The 16,433-nt window shown below is 50.1% G+C and overlaps 1 protein-coding gene across 2 annotated transcripts; it reads left to right on the top strand.

Moving 5' to 3' along the window:
- The first annotated feature begins 7,130 nt into the window (after positions 1-7,130).
- RELA (RELA proto-oncogene, NF-kB subunit) lies at positions 7,131-16,176 on the top strand. Of its 2 annotated transcripts, XM_057728230.1 has the most exons (11): positions 7,136-7,420; positions 8,004-8,030; positions 8,133-8,284; positions 8,407-8,555; positions 9,435-9,526; positions 9,941-10,072; positions 10,902-11,006; positions 11,225-11,437; positions 13,692-13,772; positions 13,882-13,956; positions 14,745-16,176. In XM_057728230.1, exons 1-11 carry the CDS (start codon positions 7,414-7,416, stop codon positions 15,371-15,373), a joined length of 1,662 nt encoding a protein of 553 aa, XP_057584213.1. In that variant the 5' UTR covers positions 7,136-7,413; the 3' UTR covers positions 15,374-16,176. The 2 variants fall into 2 exon arrangements, with proteins under 2 accessions (XP_057584214.1, XP_057584213.1); XM_057728231.1 differs by lacking the exon at positions 11,225-11,437 and having other exon boundaries at positions 7,131-7,420.
- Positions 16,177-16,433: the final 257 nt, after the last annotated feature.

Genomic DNA, 16,433 nt, shown 5'->3' with positions numbered 1-16,433 from the left:
AAAAATTTATTGAAGTGTATTTGACTTACAACATTATATTAGTTTCAGGTGTACAACAGAGTAATTTGATATTTTTATAGATTACACACTATACAAAGTTATTATAAAATCTTGACTATATTCTCTGTGCTGTACATTACATCCTTGTGTCTTATTTATTTTGTAGCTGGCAGTTTATACTTCTTAATCCCCTTTACCTATTTCGCCCCTCCTCTCAACCCTCTCCCCTATAGTAACCACTAGTTTGCTCTCTGTATCTGTAAATCCATTTCTGTTTTGTCATATTTGTTTGTTCTATTTTTTAGATTTTACATATAAGTGAAAACATACAGTATTTGTCTTTGTCTGACCTATTTCAGTAAGCATAATACCCTCCAGTTCCATTCATGTTGTTGCCAATAGAAGATTTCATTCCTTTTTATAGCTGAGTAATATTCCATTATATAGCACATCTTCTTTATTCATTCAACTGTAGATGGGCTAAGATTTCTTAAACATGACACAAAAGGCACAAAGTACAAAAGAAAAAAAATTGGACTTCAGTAAAATGAAAATGTTTTATTCTGCAAATAATACTGTTTTTGAAAATGAAAAGGCAAGACATAGACTGGGAGAAAATATCTGCAAAACATACAGTCAACAAAAGACTTGTATTTAGAATACAGAAAACCATGTATAATTCAAAAATATCCACCCAAGTTTTTTTTTTTTAATTTTATTTTTTTTAATTTTTATTTATTTATTTTTTTATTATTTTTTGGGGGGGTACACCAGGTTCAATCATCTGTTTTTATACACATATCCCCATATTCCCTCCCTTCCTTGACTCCCCCTCCCCTCGAGTCCCCCCCACCCTCCCCGCCCCAGTCCTCTAAGGCATCTTCCATCCTCGAGTTGGACTCCCTTTGTTATACAACAACTTCCCACTGACTATTTTACAGTTGGTAGTATATATATGTCTGTGCTACTCTCTCGCTTTGTCTGTTTCCCCTTCACCCCCCGCCCCCTCCCATACCTCGAGTTCTCCAGTCCATTCTCTGTATCTGCATCCTTGTTCTTGTCACTGAGTTCATCAGTACCATTTTTAGATTCCGTATATGTGAGTTAGCATACAACATTTGTCCTTCTCTTTCTGACTTACTTCACTCTGTATGACAGATTGTAGTTCTCTCCACCTCATTACATATAGCTCCATCTCATCCCTTTTTATAGCTGAGTAATATTCCATTGTATATATATGCCACATCTTCTGTATCCATTCATTTGTTGATGGGCATTTAGGTTGCTTCCATGTCCTGGCTATTGTAAATAGTGCTGCAATAAACATGATGGTACAAGTTTCTTTTGGGATTATGGGTTTCTTTGGGTATATGCCCAGGAGTGGGATTACTGGATCATATGGTAGTTCTATTTGTAGTTTTTTAAGGAACCTCCAAATTGTTTTCCATAGTGGCTGTACCAACTTACAGTCCCACCAACAGTGCAGGAGAGTTCCCTTTTCTCCACACCCTCTCCAACATTTGTTCCAGATTTTGTGATGATGGCCATTCTGACTGGTGTGAGGTGATACCTCATTGTGGCTTTGACTTGCATTTCTCTGATGATGAGCGATGTTGAGCATCTTTTCATGTGTTTGTTGGCCATCTGTATGTCTTCTTTGGAGAAATGTCTATTTAGGTCTTCTGCCCATTTGTGGATTGGGTTATTTGCTTTTTTGTTATTAAGTTTCATGAGCTGCTTGTATATTTTGGAGGTTAATCCTTTGTCCGTTGTTTCATAGGCAATTATCCTTTCCCATTCTGAGGGTTGCCTTTTAGTCTTGTTTATGGTTTCTTTCACTGTGCAAAAGCTTTTAAGTTTCATGAGGTCCCATTTGTTTATTCTTGATTTTATTTCCATGATTCTAGGAGGTGGGTCAAAAAGGATCTTGCTTTGATGTATGTCATAGAGTGTTCTGCCTATGTCAAGTTTTTTAAAAAGGCAAACATTTGAATAGATGCTTCATTAGAAAAGATATATGGATAGGAAATAAGCATATGAAAAGGTTCTCAAGAAACCTCTGGTAAGACTTCTACAGAGAAACAGAAAGTACGAATAAATAGTATAATGAATGGAAAGGGACACATAACTATAGTTACAGCAGAAATTAAAAAGATAAGAAAACGGTCATCAACCTAATGCCAATAGATTTGAAAACACAGGGAAAATAAATTCCTAGAAAAACATAACTTTTCAAAATTATCTCAGGAAAAGTAGAACAGTCCTATAAATACTAAATATTCCTATATACTTAAAAAACTGAAATAGTAGTTATTTTTTAAAGAAATCGTTATATGTAGATATACATAATTCTGTATGTATGAGTCAATATAATGATTTCTTTAAAATACTCTCCTACCCCCACAACCAAAAAAAAAAGTAGAGGAGAGAGATGAAACAAAAATAGCAAAGCTGATAACTTGTGTAAGCTGAAGGATAGCTATATGGGGGTTAATTACACCATTCTCTCTAATACTGCGTGTGTCTGAAAATGTTAATAATGAAAGGTTTAAATAAATAAAATAAAATCTTTCTGCAGAGAAAACAACAGCCACAGTCAATTTTACTGGTGAGTTTTACCAGTCTTTCAAGGACTATATCATTCCAAACTTACATAGACGCTTCTGGGGAATAGAAAGGGGGGGATTTTCCCTCAAATCATTCTATGAGTCTGATACAACTTTGATACCAAAATTAGACAAAGCCAGGGGAAAAAAAAGAAAACGAAATCCATTTTATGTACAAATATAGTTACAAAATCTCCTCCTAAAATATCAGTGAATCAAATTCAACAGTGTAACACACTGTGACCAAGTTAGGTTTATCCCAAGAAACCAGGATGGTTTACTATTAGGAAATCTACCTCAAAATCTGCATTAACTCTTCTCCATAGATAAGGGAAAAGCATTTGATGAAAATCAACACCCAGGGACTTCCCTGGCAGTGCAGTGGTTAAGAATCTGCCTGCCAGTGCAGGGGACACGGGTTCGAGCCCTGGTCCGGGAAAATCCCACATTCCGCGGAGCTACTAAGTCTGTGCACCACAACTGCTGAGCCTGTGCTCTACAGCCCGTGCTCTACAGCCCCTGTTCCACAACAAGAGAAGCCACTGCTATGAAAAGCCCTCGAACTGAAGTGAAGAGTAACCCCCGCACGCCACAACTAGAGAAAGCCCATGTACAGCAATGAAGACCCAATGCAGCTAAATAGATAAATTTACTTAAAAAAAAAATCAACACCCAGGGAATTCCCTGGCAGTCCAATAGTTAGGACTTGGCTCTTTTACTGCCAGGACCAGGTTCGATCCCTGGTAGGGGAAATAAGAGGCTTGCAGCGCAGCGCAACCAAAAAAAACCACCTAAAAGACAAACAAAAAATTAACACCCATTTATCATAAATGCAGTAGACTAGAAGTAGAAAGGAGCTTCCTTAACTTGGTAATAGGTATGTACCAAAACAAAAACAAACAAAAACAACCAACAAACAAAACAAAAACAAAAATAAAACTGAATGTGGGCTTCCTAGATGGCGCAGTGGTTAAGAATCCGCCTGCCAATGCAGGGGACATGGGTTCAATCCCTGCTCCAGGAAGATCCCACATGCAGCGGAGCAAATAAGCCTGTGCACCACAACTATTGAGCCTGCACTTTAGAGCCTGTGAGCCACAACTATTGAGCCCATGTGCTGCAACTACTGAAGCCCACACGCCTAGAGCCCGTGCTGTACAACAAGAGAAGCCACAGCAATGAGGAGCCCGCGCACCGCAATGAAGAGTAGCCCCCACTCACCGCAACTAAGAAGAAAGCCCACACACAGCAAAAAAGACCCAACACAGCCAATAAAATAATAAATAAATAAATAAATAAATAAATAAATAAATAAGTTTATAAAAGAAAGCCCAGGCACAGCAGAAAAGACCCAACACAGCCAATAAAATTAATTAATTTAAAAAAACAAAAAACAAAAAAAACCTGAATGTTACCTAAGGACAAGCGCTCCAAATTATACTCTGTATTTAACCAGTCACACTGTTGGTGGTACAGCTGGTATCGAGTGTTTTGTGTATGGTATGAGACAGTCCAAATGAGTAATTGGTTGGTATCATTGAGAACTGACATTTTTTTTTATTGTAGTAAAATAAACATAATATAAAATTTACCATTTTAACCATGTTTAAGTGTTACGTACATTCACTAACAATGTTCTGTTAGTTTCTGCTGTTCATTCTTTTTTAAGACTGAATGATATGCCACTGTATGTATATATCACATTTTATCTGTTTATCTGTCCTTGGCCACCTAGGTTGCTTCTACCTTTTGGCTAATGTGAATGATGTTGCTATAAACATTGGTGTACAAGTATCTGATTGAGTTCCTCCTTTCAATTGTTTTATATATATACCCAGGAGTGGAATTGCTGGATTATATGGTAATTCTGTTTAATTTCTTCCTTTTTTTTTTTTTTGGCTGTGCTGAGTCTTCATTGCTGCTCGCGGGCTTTCTCTAGCTGTGGAAAGCAGGGGGCTACTCTTGTGGTGCACAGGCTTCTCATTCCTGTTTCTCCACATCTTCACCAACGCTTGTTTTGTTTTTCTGGTAATAGCCATCCCAATGAGTATAAAGCGGTATTTCATTGTGGCTTTTATTTGCATTTCCCTGAGAGCTATTATGTTGAGCATCTTTTCATGTGCTGATTGGCCATTTTATATCTTCTTTGAAGAAATATCTATTCAAATGCAATTTTTTAAATTGGGTTGTTTGGGGTTTTTTTTTTTGGTTGTTGAATTATTTATATATTCTGGCCAAAGAGGGAACAATTTGAACTTCAATAATAATTGTAATAGATTAAACCATGTTATAGATGTTTAAATCCATGCATTCATTAAGATATGTTTTAAATGCTTACTAACCAACTCTGGAGGATGTTAAAGAACCGAGACATTATCCTGAAAACTGATAAAGAGAAATTCGATACTCTAAAAAATCACTTTTAGGTATATACTCAAGAAAAATTCTGGATACATGTATAACAGGAGACATTCACAAGAATGTTAACAACACAGTTTACAATAGCAACAAACTGGAAACTCAAATGGCTATTCTCAGGATGAATAAGTAAAAAACTGTGGTACATTTACAGAATAGTATACAGCAGTAAAAAACTGAATGAATTATGAAACAGACAGATATCAGTAAGGTGTTGAGTGAAAAATGCAAATAGCAAAGGACAACAAATAACATGATACTCTCTTCATGGAAGTTCAAAACTAAGCAAAACCACACATCATATTGTGTAGGCATGTATATGTGAGTACAATTTTTTTCTTAAAAATTATTTTTCTTTAGAAAAATCAAAGGAATAGCAAATACAGGATTCCGGATGATGGCACTCTAGACACAGGGATAAGGAGGGGATGAACCGGTGAGGAGCACATGGGTCGATATAAGTCCTGATGTTGTTCTATCCAGCCTCTTGAGTTTTTCAGTGGGTACACTGGAATTCAATGTATTAATTTAAAAGTTATACATATATATGGACTTCCTAGGAGGTGCAGTGGGTGAGAATCCGCCTGCCAATGCAGGGGACATGGGTTCCATCCCTGCCCCTGGAAGATACCACATGCCGCGGAGCAACTAAGCCCGTGTGCCACAACTATTGAGACTGCGCTCTAGAGCCCGTGAGCCACAACTATTGAGCCCATGTACCTCAACTACTGAAGCTCACGCGCCTAGAGCCCCTGATCTGCAACAAGAGAGGCCACCACAATGAGAAGCCCGTGCTCCACAAGGAAGAGTAGCCCCCACTCGCTGCAACTAGAGAAAGCCCATGTGCAGCAATGAAAACCCAACACAGCCAATAAAATAAATAAATAAATAAATAAATTTATTAAAGAAAACATTCCCATTTAAAAAGTTATACATATATACATTTTTAAAAGAGGATCATGCCAGGAGAAATGATGATTGCGTATTATCAATCAGAGATTATAATTAATCCACTCTGTCATCCTGACGTCTGCCTCCTTAAAAGAAATAGGGTGACTTTTCTAATCCGGGGCCGCCACATGAGAAACTGAAATGAGTGGGAGGGGTGGTAACTGTTTTCACTTTTCTCTTCCTGTTTTTTCAGAGCCTGGGAAAGCAAGTCAGAATTTCCAATCTTTTCCAATTCCCACATGATTCCCTAATTTAGAACGAACTTAGAGAAAATAAAAAGGCTTCCTCCATCTGGGGAAGACTCTGCTGCCTGCCTTAGAGCATCCTCATTCTGGGATGAGGAACCCGCCTGTGGTGCTCCAGCCGCGCTCTCACCCCGCTGGAACTTGCCTTGGGCTTGGCCTTGGGGACGATACCCCCGGCGAGAGTCACAGGACGGTTAATTAGTGGAAATACTCTGGGAGACGGTTGGACTCCAGCAGGAAGCCCTGGGGAGGCAGGCGGGGGGTGTGACCCTGCGGGTTCAAGCGGCCCCTGGGGGTCCCGGACCTTCTAATACAGAGGCGTCAGGCTGCAGAGACGAGGCTCCAGAGATTTACCCTTGGGTGCCCCTTGCCCACCCATTGCCCCCGAGGGCCGGCAGTGTGGATGATCTTAAACCGACGAGCCCAGGCCCGGCTCCCCTGCGGGAGCGGGAGCGGACGCGACGCGGAGCCTCATGCTCCCCTAGCGTGCAGCAGGCTCCGTGAAGCCCACGATCCAAGCACTGCCAGGTGGAGAGGTCCGGGCACCTCCCTTTCCCCTCGTTGTATCCAGACTAGGGTGGACGGGAAATTAAAAAGTGTTTCTGCGGCAACCACCACCAAGAACTCGGTGGTTTACCCGCTAGGTAACCGTGAGGAGTTCAGCCACCCGGCCTTTGCGGGCAAAGCAGGCCGGAGCCTTTCCCTGCGCAGGGCAGGCGGTCGAAGCCCGGCAGCCCTGGCTTTGCTCCAGTCCCGGCCAGGGGTGACATCACCAAACTCCTCCGATCTGCGGGAGGGGGCCCCGAAATCCCCTAAAAACATTGTGAGTAATCGCCGGCCCCGCCCTCCAGGCGGGGCCCAGACTCGGGAGCGAGCTGAGCCGCCCCGCCAGCCCCGGGAGCGGCCGCCAGGCGAGCAGACTCTCGGTGCCTCGCGCGGCGCGCCCTAGCCTCTGGTCCCCGACAGCGGCGGCGCGCGCGGCCTCCCGGTCCTCCGCGCGGCGCGCACTTGCCCCTGACCCCGGAGAGGGGCGGTGGCGGCGGCGGCGACCCAGCGCGCAGGCGCGGTCGGATTCCCGGCAGTGACGCGGCGACGGGCGCGCGCGGCGCATTTCCGCCTCTGGCGAATGGCTCGGCTGTAGCGCGCGCCGCGGGCCCAGCTGCGACCCCGGCCCCGCCCCCGGGACCCCGGCCATGGACGGTGAGGGCGCCCTCTGACCCCGCGGGGCGGCGGCGCGGGGGCCGCCGGGACCGCGGCAGGAGCCCCCGCGCCGCTTTCCGACCCTTCCTACGCCGATGGGCGCTGCGCAGGGAGCGGCCGGCCGGATGGTGGCGCGGGGCGGGGCGGGTGTTGGGGGGGTCTGACTCAGTTTCCCCTCTGGGTGGGGGGTGGGGGGGGAGCGTTGACTCAGTTTCTCCCCGGGGTCCCGGGGGGCAGTTCCGACCTAGTTTCCTTGTTAGGGGAGATTGTATCTGATTCAGTTTCCTCTCGGGATGGCGGGTGGGGGTGCCCTCCCTTAGTTTAACTTATGAAAATAGAAAAGGCCCTGACTCAGTTTCCCCCGGTGGAGGGAGGCCGCCATCCCCGGTTTCCCTCAGGAAACAGATGCTTCTGGCTCTTCTACCCCCGCCTCTTAGTTTCCCAGCAGGTTCCAGGTAGCAGGCCCCGACTCAGTGTCCCTGGGAAGGGGCCTGGCTCCGTCTCCTCGCCCTGGGGAAGCAGTCCTTCCCTGGTGAGGACAGGATGTGGGCTTGAGTTGATCCTTCTCTCCCTCTCCTTTCAGATCTCTTCCCCCTCATCTTCCCCGCGGGTAAGTGGACCATCCTTTCTCAGTGGGTCGGGACGAGCTCCCCAGGGTCAGGGGCAATGGGGTCAGCTGCCTGATGGGGGCTGGCCCGCGTTTCCCCCGCAGAGCCGGCCCAGGCCTCCGGCCCCTATGTGGAGATCATCGAGCAGCCCAAGCAGCGGGGCATGCGCTTCCGCTACAAGTGCGAGGGCCGCTCCGCGGGCAGTATCCCAGGAGAGAGGAGCACGGATACCACCAAGACCCACCCCACCATCAAGGTCAGCACAGCGCCCAGGGTGGGGTACCCAGAGTCAGTAGGGAAGGGACTTGCTTTCAGGCCCCCAAGCAAGTTGGGTCTGGAATTTCTGAGCCTCTAGGGTACTGTCTGTACTTTGGACAGATCAATGGCTACACGGGGCCAGGAACAGTCCGCATCTCCCTGGTCACCAAGGACCCCCCTCACCGGCCTCACCCCCACGAGCTTGTTGGGAAAGACTGCCGGGATGGCTTCTATGAGGCTGAGCTCTGCCCAGACCGCTGCATCCACAGGTGAGCTCCTCATAGGGGGCAGGGGGTGGTGGTGAGGTTGGAGTCAGGGAGGGGAGCAGTTGTGTAGGTATTACAGTGTTACTCCTTTCTGCACAGAGGGAAGAACTCCTTACTACTTGCTCTGTCCCAAGCTCTGCAAGCAGATTCTTTTGTCTGGAAATTGTCTGTTTGTGTGTCTACTCTCTCAAGCGGGTGGGAGCTCCATGTGAACTTCATGGAGAAGGGATGGGTCCCTAATCACCTCTGAACCCTTAACCCTTGTGGCTGGAAGGACGAGTTCTTTATTGTCACATCTCTTGAGGCAAGAAAGAAAACCATTGAACCAATGGTCCCCCCTGAAGCTTACATACTAGTGATGGAGGCAGGCCAGAAATAAATATACAAATAACTAAACAAGGTACTTGTTAGAGAGTTATCATTTCAGTGATGAAAACAGAGCAGTAATAGGTTGGAAGAATAGCCTGGGGTGGGGGAGGCGAAGGAGCTGGTCTCATTCCTTTGGATTAGGAGGTCAGAAAAGCCTCTCGCAGGTAAGACCTAAATGTGAGAAAGCAGAGAAGCACGGAAGGAACACTCCCAGCAGAATGAAAAGGTGCAAAAGTCTTTGACATGGGAATGAGTTTCATGTGTTTGGAGACGGGAACGAAGTCCCTATGGCAGAGGGCAGGGAGCCGGCTGGGGCCAGGGGACAGGGCGCAGGGCCTTGTCAGCCAAAGTAAGGAGTGGCTTTCACTGTAGCACGGTTGGGGGAGCCATTCAAAGGGGTTAAGCATGGAGTGACCCCCTGGTGAGTGGGTGGGGGAGAATGGGCAGGGTGGGCAAGGCAGGAGGGCACAGGCTCTGCTGGAGACAGTGGGACTGATGCCTGGGGGGCCTCAGCTTCCAGAACCTGGGGATCCAGTGCGTAAAGAAGCGGGACCTGGAGCAGGCCATCAGTCAGCGTATCCAGACGAACAACAACCCCTTCCAAGGTGAGGGCGGCGGCGGCAAAGGCCTGGGCCCTCCTGGAGCGCCTCCACCCTCTGCCACCCTCCCGAGGCCGCCTTCCCTCGTCTGTCCCTCGCTGGCCAAGACTGACAGCACAGGTGGAATCCTGCGGTTTACCACTGGGGAAACAGACCCAGAGAGGGGACAAAGGGGACATGACATCCAGGGTCACAGGTGGAGTCAGAGATGAGTCTAGAACCTTTTCTCCCTCCTCCTCTAGGATTCCTACTGTTCCACACGCCTTCAAACAGCCCTTCCAGCGCAGAGCTACACACACCACACACCACCCACACACACCCCCACACACACCCACACCCACCCACACCCACACCCACACACACACACACCCCCGCTGCATCCCCCGCCCGGGCTCTCCTGACCACCTGTTTTTCTGGCAGTTCCCATAGAGGAGCAGCGTGGGGACTATGACCTGAATGCTGTCCGGCTCTGCTTCCAGGTGACGGTGCGGGATCCGGCAGGCAGGCCCCTACGCCTGTCACCTGTCCTCTCTCATCCCATCTTTGACAACCGTGAGTGGCCAGGGAGCCGCAGGAAGGGGAGAGGGGTGGACCTGTGAGGAGGACGTCAGGGGGGCGGGGGGCAGGCGGGGGGGCCCGCAAGAGTTGCTCCGGCTTCGTCCAGTCATCTAGCGTATCCGTCATCTTCCCTGTGCCTGGCACTGTGCTGGCCAGGAAGCCGAGGCAGAGAAGAGCCAGAGCAGCCGTTGAGGGGCAGCTTCCAGGCTGGCAGGGAGCAGACGGGAGACAGGCATTTCCAACATGCAATGACAGGGTGGTGTGCCCAGCAATGCTGCAGGAAAGGAACTCCCAGGAGTGAGAAAATGTTAGAGAGTAATCAATGATGACACTCACGGGAAGTTCATAGATGAATTGGGCCAACATTGATCAACAGCAGTCTTTAATTAAGTAGCCAGCAGGATGCATGCAAATAAAAGGGCTTTGGAAGCCCCGAGACTGGGAAACCAGGATGAACCCAGGGGGTGGTCAGGAGGGAAGGGTTCATTGCCAAGGTGGGTATGAGTGGGCCTTGAAGAGTGTCTGGCTCAGGTGGATAGAGAGGAGTTGTGATAACGTTGGTTCCCATTGGACTGTAAGCTCCATGAGGGCAGAGCTGTTGAGGTCTTGTGTATGGTTATATTTTTCAGGTGTAGAACAGGGCTGGGGACAGAGGAGGTGCTAGTAGATAATTGGTCGGGGTGAGGAGCCAATGGGAATGGTCGAACCTTGGCTGCAGAGGTGCAGTCAGCAAGCTCTGGACAACCTTGACTCTGGGCTGGGCAGGAGCCTTGCACTTCCTGCAGGTCGTTCAAGGCTTCCTTCCTTGTTCCCACACCCTCAGGCGCCCCCAACACTGCCGAGCTCAAGATCTGTCGAGTGAATCGGAACTCTGGGAGCTGCCTTGGGGGGGATGAGATCTTCCTGCTGTGTGACAAGGTGCAGAAAGGTACACACCCGGGAGGAGGGCTGTACTCTTTGGAGCAGGAGGTGAGGGGCAAAGCTGGACAGACATGGTGAGTGTCAGGGAACTGGTGTGAACACCCCCCCTACACCCTGGGGACAGTAGGGCAATGTATCTCCAGAGATAAGTGGCAGCAATTGTAGGGGGTGGCGGGCTGGGTGAGCTGAGCACAGTGACCCACGCAGCCGCCCCATCTCCCACAGAGGACATCGAGGTGTATTTCACGGGACCCGGCTGGGAGGCCCGCGGCTCCTTTTCACAAGCTGACGTGCACCGGCAAGTGGCCATTGTGTTCCGGACGCCTCCCTACGCGGACCCCAGCCTGCAGGCCCCCGTGCGCGTCTCCATGCAGCTGCGGCGGCCTTCCGATCGGGAGCTCAGTGAGCCCATGGAATTCCAGTACTTGCCAGACACAGGTAGCCAGCTGGGGAGGGCAGCAGCAGGGCTTTTGGACTCCAGCCAGTGGGAGTGAGACCAGGCCTGGATGCGGCAGCTGTAGGTGTGTGTCAAAAGCTGGAGTCGGGCGGGGGTTTACACAGTAATCAGATTCTCTTTCTTGCCTCATTTAATAGTAAGACTTTATTCCAAGCATATCAGTCAATTACCTGATTTTATTCCTTTATGAACCTTTTGAGATGGGAGATAGCATCTAACCTGCCTGAGGTCACATAGTTAGTGAGTCGCGGACCCAGACCTCATTTAAAGCCAGGCTGTCTGGCTCCAGGGTCCTGTTGCCACACCGTATCTCGCTTATCATTACCACACATCCATGGTTTGGTCGAGGCTTTCGGGCCTCTGATCAAATAGGAAAAGCCAGAGTGGTCCTTTATGCAAAGCCTGTCATCCAGCCTGAGAATGTTTCCTGCCCTGGGAACTGTCTCATGGAGTCTAGAAAGCCACCCATGAAACAGCCATCAGTTCATTCCACAAATAATCACTGAGTGTCTTCACTTGGTGCCAGGGTCTGGGCCAGGTATTCTGAATACAAAGATGAGTAAGACATGTTTCCTGCTCTTTGGAAGCTCAGTCACAAGAGGCAGACACATATGCAAAACAGAACCTTAAATCACAGAGTGACTTGCGAAACAGAGGGAGGTGTGTGCAAAATACCATGGGAGCTGGAGTCGGCTGCGTGGAGGAGGTGGCATTTAAGTTGGAGAAAGACCCAGAAGTGCATTCTCTCGGCAGGGTGGAGCAGCACTTGGAAGGGCAGGGGTGTTGGAGAGTGCATGGCACGTTTGGGGACAGCTTTGCAGTGGGAGGCTGATGTCGGGTGGTGAGCAGGCCCCAGCAGGAGTGCCTTTTTTTTTTTTTTGGCCATGCCACACGGCTTATGGGATCCTAGTTCCCTGACCAGGGATTCAACCCGCACCCCCTGCAGTGGAAGCACAGAGTCTTAACCACTGGACCACCAGCGAAGTCCCAGGAGGGCCTTGAAGGTTGGACTTGAAGCATTCATCCAGGGATGTATCCTGAGGCAGTGGGGAGCCACCGAAAGTTTTTGAGCGGAGAAGTGACATGAGCAGATCTGGAAGCTCGCTCTGGTAGCAGCACGCAGAGGATCTGAGAGGGGGAGACTCGGGGTAGGGAGGCCGTCTTGGAAGATGTTTCGGTCGTCCCAGGAGAGAAGGTGCCGTGTGAACCTTGCAGAGGAAGTGCAAAGCGAGAGGATCTCACCTACTGCCGGCCTCCTCAGGGACCCTCAGCCCACAGGCCCTTTGTGTACAACACACACCAAGCCCAGTCCCCCTCAGGACCTGTGTTCTAGCTGTTGCCTCTGCTTGGAACGCTTGGCCCCCAGATCGTCACGTGATAGGCTCACACCAGTGCTTCCCTGGACACCTCTAAACTAGATTCCTTGACCTTACTTCTGGTGCTGCTACCCTGTGCCTCTTCCTCAGAGCTCGTATCACTTGTATGTGGTTGTGTCCCTGGCCCCTGTCACTAGGATGTCAACTTTTGGGAGCCAGGGACCTTGTCTGCTTACTTAGGGCCATATCCCCAGTGCTTCGAATGGAGCCTGGCACACAGTAGGTGCTTGGTAAATACGTGTCTAGCAGGTGAACGGTGGGGAGTGAGAAAAAGGATGATGCTGAGTATGTGTCTGAGGTTCGGGGACAGGGCAGAGAGCCAGGGAGGGAACACAGAAGGAGAAAGAACCAGAACCAGGTGTTTGAGGTGAGATGATGAGGTTGGCTTTGGACTGTTGGCGTCGAATGCTTTGGGATTCTCCAAGCGTAGCGGCAGTTAGAAAGTTCTGAACCCTCCAGACTGAACTCTGAAACCATCAGAGAGAAGATGAAGAGTCTGTTAAAGTCTTAAGCCAGCTTGTCATGCCTGGGCTGCCCTAGAGAGCAGAGAGCACAGCGCCAGGCCTGATCAAGGCTTGGGGGGAGCAGGGATGTCAGCGGTGCCCCTCACTTAGGGGCACCCGTGTGGCCTTCAGAGGGCAGATTCAGCTAACAGAGGTCTTCTCAGAAAGCCATGGCGTTCTTATAATTGTTGAGTGTCACAGAGTCACACAGCTCTTCTCATTGGCTGAGAAGGCTTGGAGAAAGGGTCTTACCTTAGGAAAGTTTGTCCCGTCACCTACCTCCCGAAGAGTCCTTTGAGAGATTTGGGGGTCCAGCTGGGGAGAGCAAGACCCACTTTTCCCCATTACTTTCCCAGACGATCGTCACCGGATTGAGGAGAAACGCAAAAGGACATATGAGACCTTTAAGAACATCATGAAAAAGAGCCCTTTCAATGGTAAGAGGGGCAGTGGGAGAATTAGAAGGAAGGCGGGAAGGGAGCGGGGAAGGGGGGACCCTGGCACCAAGAACTGACCCGGCTTTTTTTTTTTTTTTTTGCCCCGCAGGACCCACCGACCCCCGGCCTCCACCCCGGCGCATCGCTGTGCCTTCCCGCAGCTCAGCTTCTGTCCCCAAGCCAGGTAAGGATTTCCTTAAGGTTGTCCCACCAGAACAGTAGGCTTGAGCCTGTTCAGCCCGTGGTTTAGACACCTTTGGGAGGGAGACAAGCAGTCAGTCTCACCAGCAGGTGTCTGAAGCCTGCTCTCTGTTGGCCTCATGTCTCTCAGGGCCTGAGGCCTAGTTGCCTGTGTCAGAGCCATCTGGGAAGCGGTGAAGATGCCGATTCCTGGGCCCATTACAGACCTACAGAATCAGAGGCTTTGGAGGTGTGGCCCAGGAACCAGCAGCCTCCTGGGGATAAGAACCCCTAGGCCAGTTAAACCCCACATTGGATACCTTGAGATATAGAAGTCTCAGAAATGCACAGTCTCTGCCCTCAGCTCTCCACTGAAGTGGGGCAACAAAAAAATCACCTTTAAAGTAGCAAAACAGCAAACTGTATGTGCTGCTGTGTGGCTCAAAGAATGATGATCACTGCTCACTGGGTGCTGCTTGGGCTCAGGCCCGCTTAGGGTCTGGTGTTTCAGCTGTAAAGATGAGATTTTGCCAGCTCTGAAAGCATCCCTTCCTCTAAAAGGCTGTGAGAGTTTTGTGGGCTGGAGTAGACAGGGAGGGCTCCAATTAGATGAGGCTAAAACTGCACCCTACAGGCGAGGTCAGACTGGATAAGAGAAGGGAGCTAGGGTGCCGGCCGTGATGCCACAGGGAAGGATTGACCCTGAGTGCTCTTGCCTCCGGCTGGGGTCCAAAGGATGGAGTCACCTCTGAGCATTTCTCTGACCCCTGCCTCTCTGTTTCTCTCCTTCAGCTCCCCAGCCCTACCCCTTTACGCCATCTCTCAGCACCATCAACTTTGAGGAGTTTTCCCCCATGATCTTTCCTTCCGGGCAGATCCCAAGCCAGACCTCGGCCTTGGCCCCGGCCCCCGCCCCTGTCCTGGCCCCCGCCCCAGCCCCTGCCCCTGCCCCAGCCATGGCATCAGCCCTGGCCCAGGCCCCAGCCCCTGGCTCAGTCCTAGCCCCAGGCCTTGCTCAGGCTGTGACCCCACCTGCCCCCAAGACCAACCAGGCTGGGGAAGGGACACTGACAGAGGCCCTGCTGCAGCTGCAGTTTGATGCTGATGAAGACCTGGGGGCCCTGCTGGGCAGTAACACTGACGCAGCCGTGTTCACAGACCTGGCATCTGTCGACAACTCTGCGTTTCAGCAGCTGCTGAGCCAGGGTGTGCCCATGGCCCCCCACCCAGCCGAGCCCATGCTGATGGAGTACCCTGAGGCTATAACTCGCCTGGTGACAGGGTCCCAGAGGCCCCCTGACCCAGCTCCCACTCCCCTGGGGGCCTCTGGGCTCACCAACGGCCTCCTCGCAGGGGATGAAGACTTCTCCTCCATTGCGGACATGGACTTCTCAGCCCTTCTGAGTCAGATCAGCTCCTAAAGGGGTGACACCTGCCCGGCCCAGAGCACTGGGTTGCAAGGGATTGAAGCCCTCCCAAAGCAAGCACTTAACGGATTCTGGGGGGGGAGGGTGGGTGTGCTCCAGCTGCCCCCAACTTCTTAGGGTGATGTCTTCCTGGGGAGGGGGTGCATTTTATTCTTTTATTGGCAATATCTATCTCTCTCTCTCTTTTTGGAGGTGCTTAAGCAGAAGCATTAACTTCTCTGGAAAGGGGAGAGCTGGGAAGACTCAAACTCTTCCTTCCCTTATCCTGGTGTTCAGCTCCAGCCTCTATCGGGGATCCTGGGGTCCCGCAACCCCACCCTCCAGCTTCTGGTTCTCTCCTAGAGAGAGGGACAGGCTGGAGCTATGGCCTTTGAGGCCACAAAGCCTTATTACCCAAGTGGCTTCCTCAAATCGTGGGTTCGTTTACACCTTGAGCCACAATAACATCCCTGTTACCAGCCCCTCTGTGGTGCTGGCATTCTTTGTGCCTAACCACCAGCGTTTGAGGGGCTGGTTCCTACCTTGCAGAGGTCTCTGCCAGCTCTTTCCTTGCTGGGCTGGGGTTGAAGGGAACTGGTGGGACAGCACTGGCCTTCCCCAGGATCCAGGGAGGTTCTCTCTGAGACTGCTCTGTTCCCTCTTTTCTCAAGTGCCTTAGTAGTAGGGTGAGTTTTTGGAGGGTCGGGGGAGAGCAGGCTGGCTGCTCAACAGTCAAAAAAGGCTCAAGATGAAGAATCGAAGCATTTTAGACTATTGCTTTTTCTACTCTGAACTAATAAAATTATTGCCAAGCTGGCCAGAGATTCACCTTTTTTCAGCAAACACTCAGCACACTCTTTGCTGGTCGTTTCGGGCTGGACATTGGTGATACAGAGTTGGATGAGTACATTATCATCGGGGAGCTTGCAGTCCGAGGATGCCCGTGGAAACCCCTAGCTACCAGCCAGTGGACGAAAGCAGGCGGGGGTGGGGGGGAGGTCCCTGCCTAGTGAGAACTCGGTAGCTGCGGGGATGCAGCATTTTCAGGAAGGGCTTCACAGAGGCCACACTAGCT

This window comes from Hippopotamus amphibius, chromosome 3 (assembly GCF_030028045.1).
Source record: "Hippopotamus amphibius kiboko isolate mHipAmp2 chromosome 3, mHipAmp2.hap2, whole genome shotgun sequence".
In the NCBI taxonomy this organism is placed as follows: domain Eukaryota; kingdom Metazoa; phylum Chordata; class Mammalia; order Artiodactyla; family Hippopotamidae; genus Hippopotamus; species Hippopotamus amphibius.
This window is presented reverse-complemented; position numbering and strand designations above follow the sequence as displayed.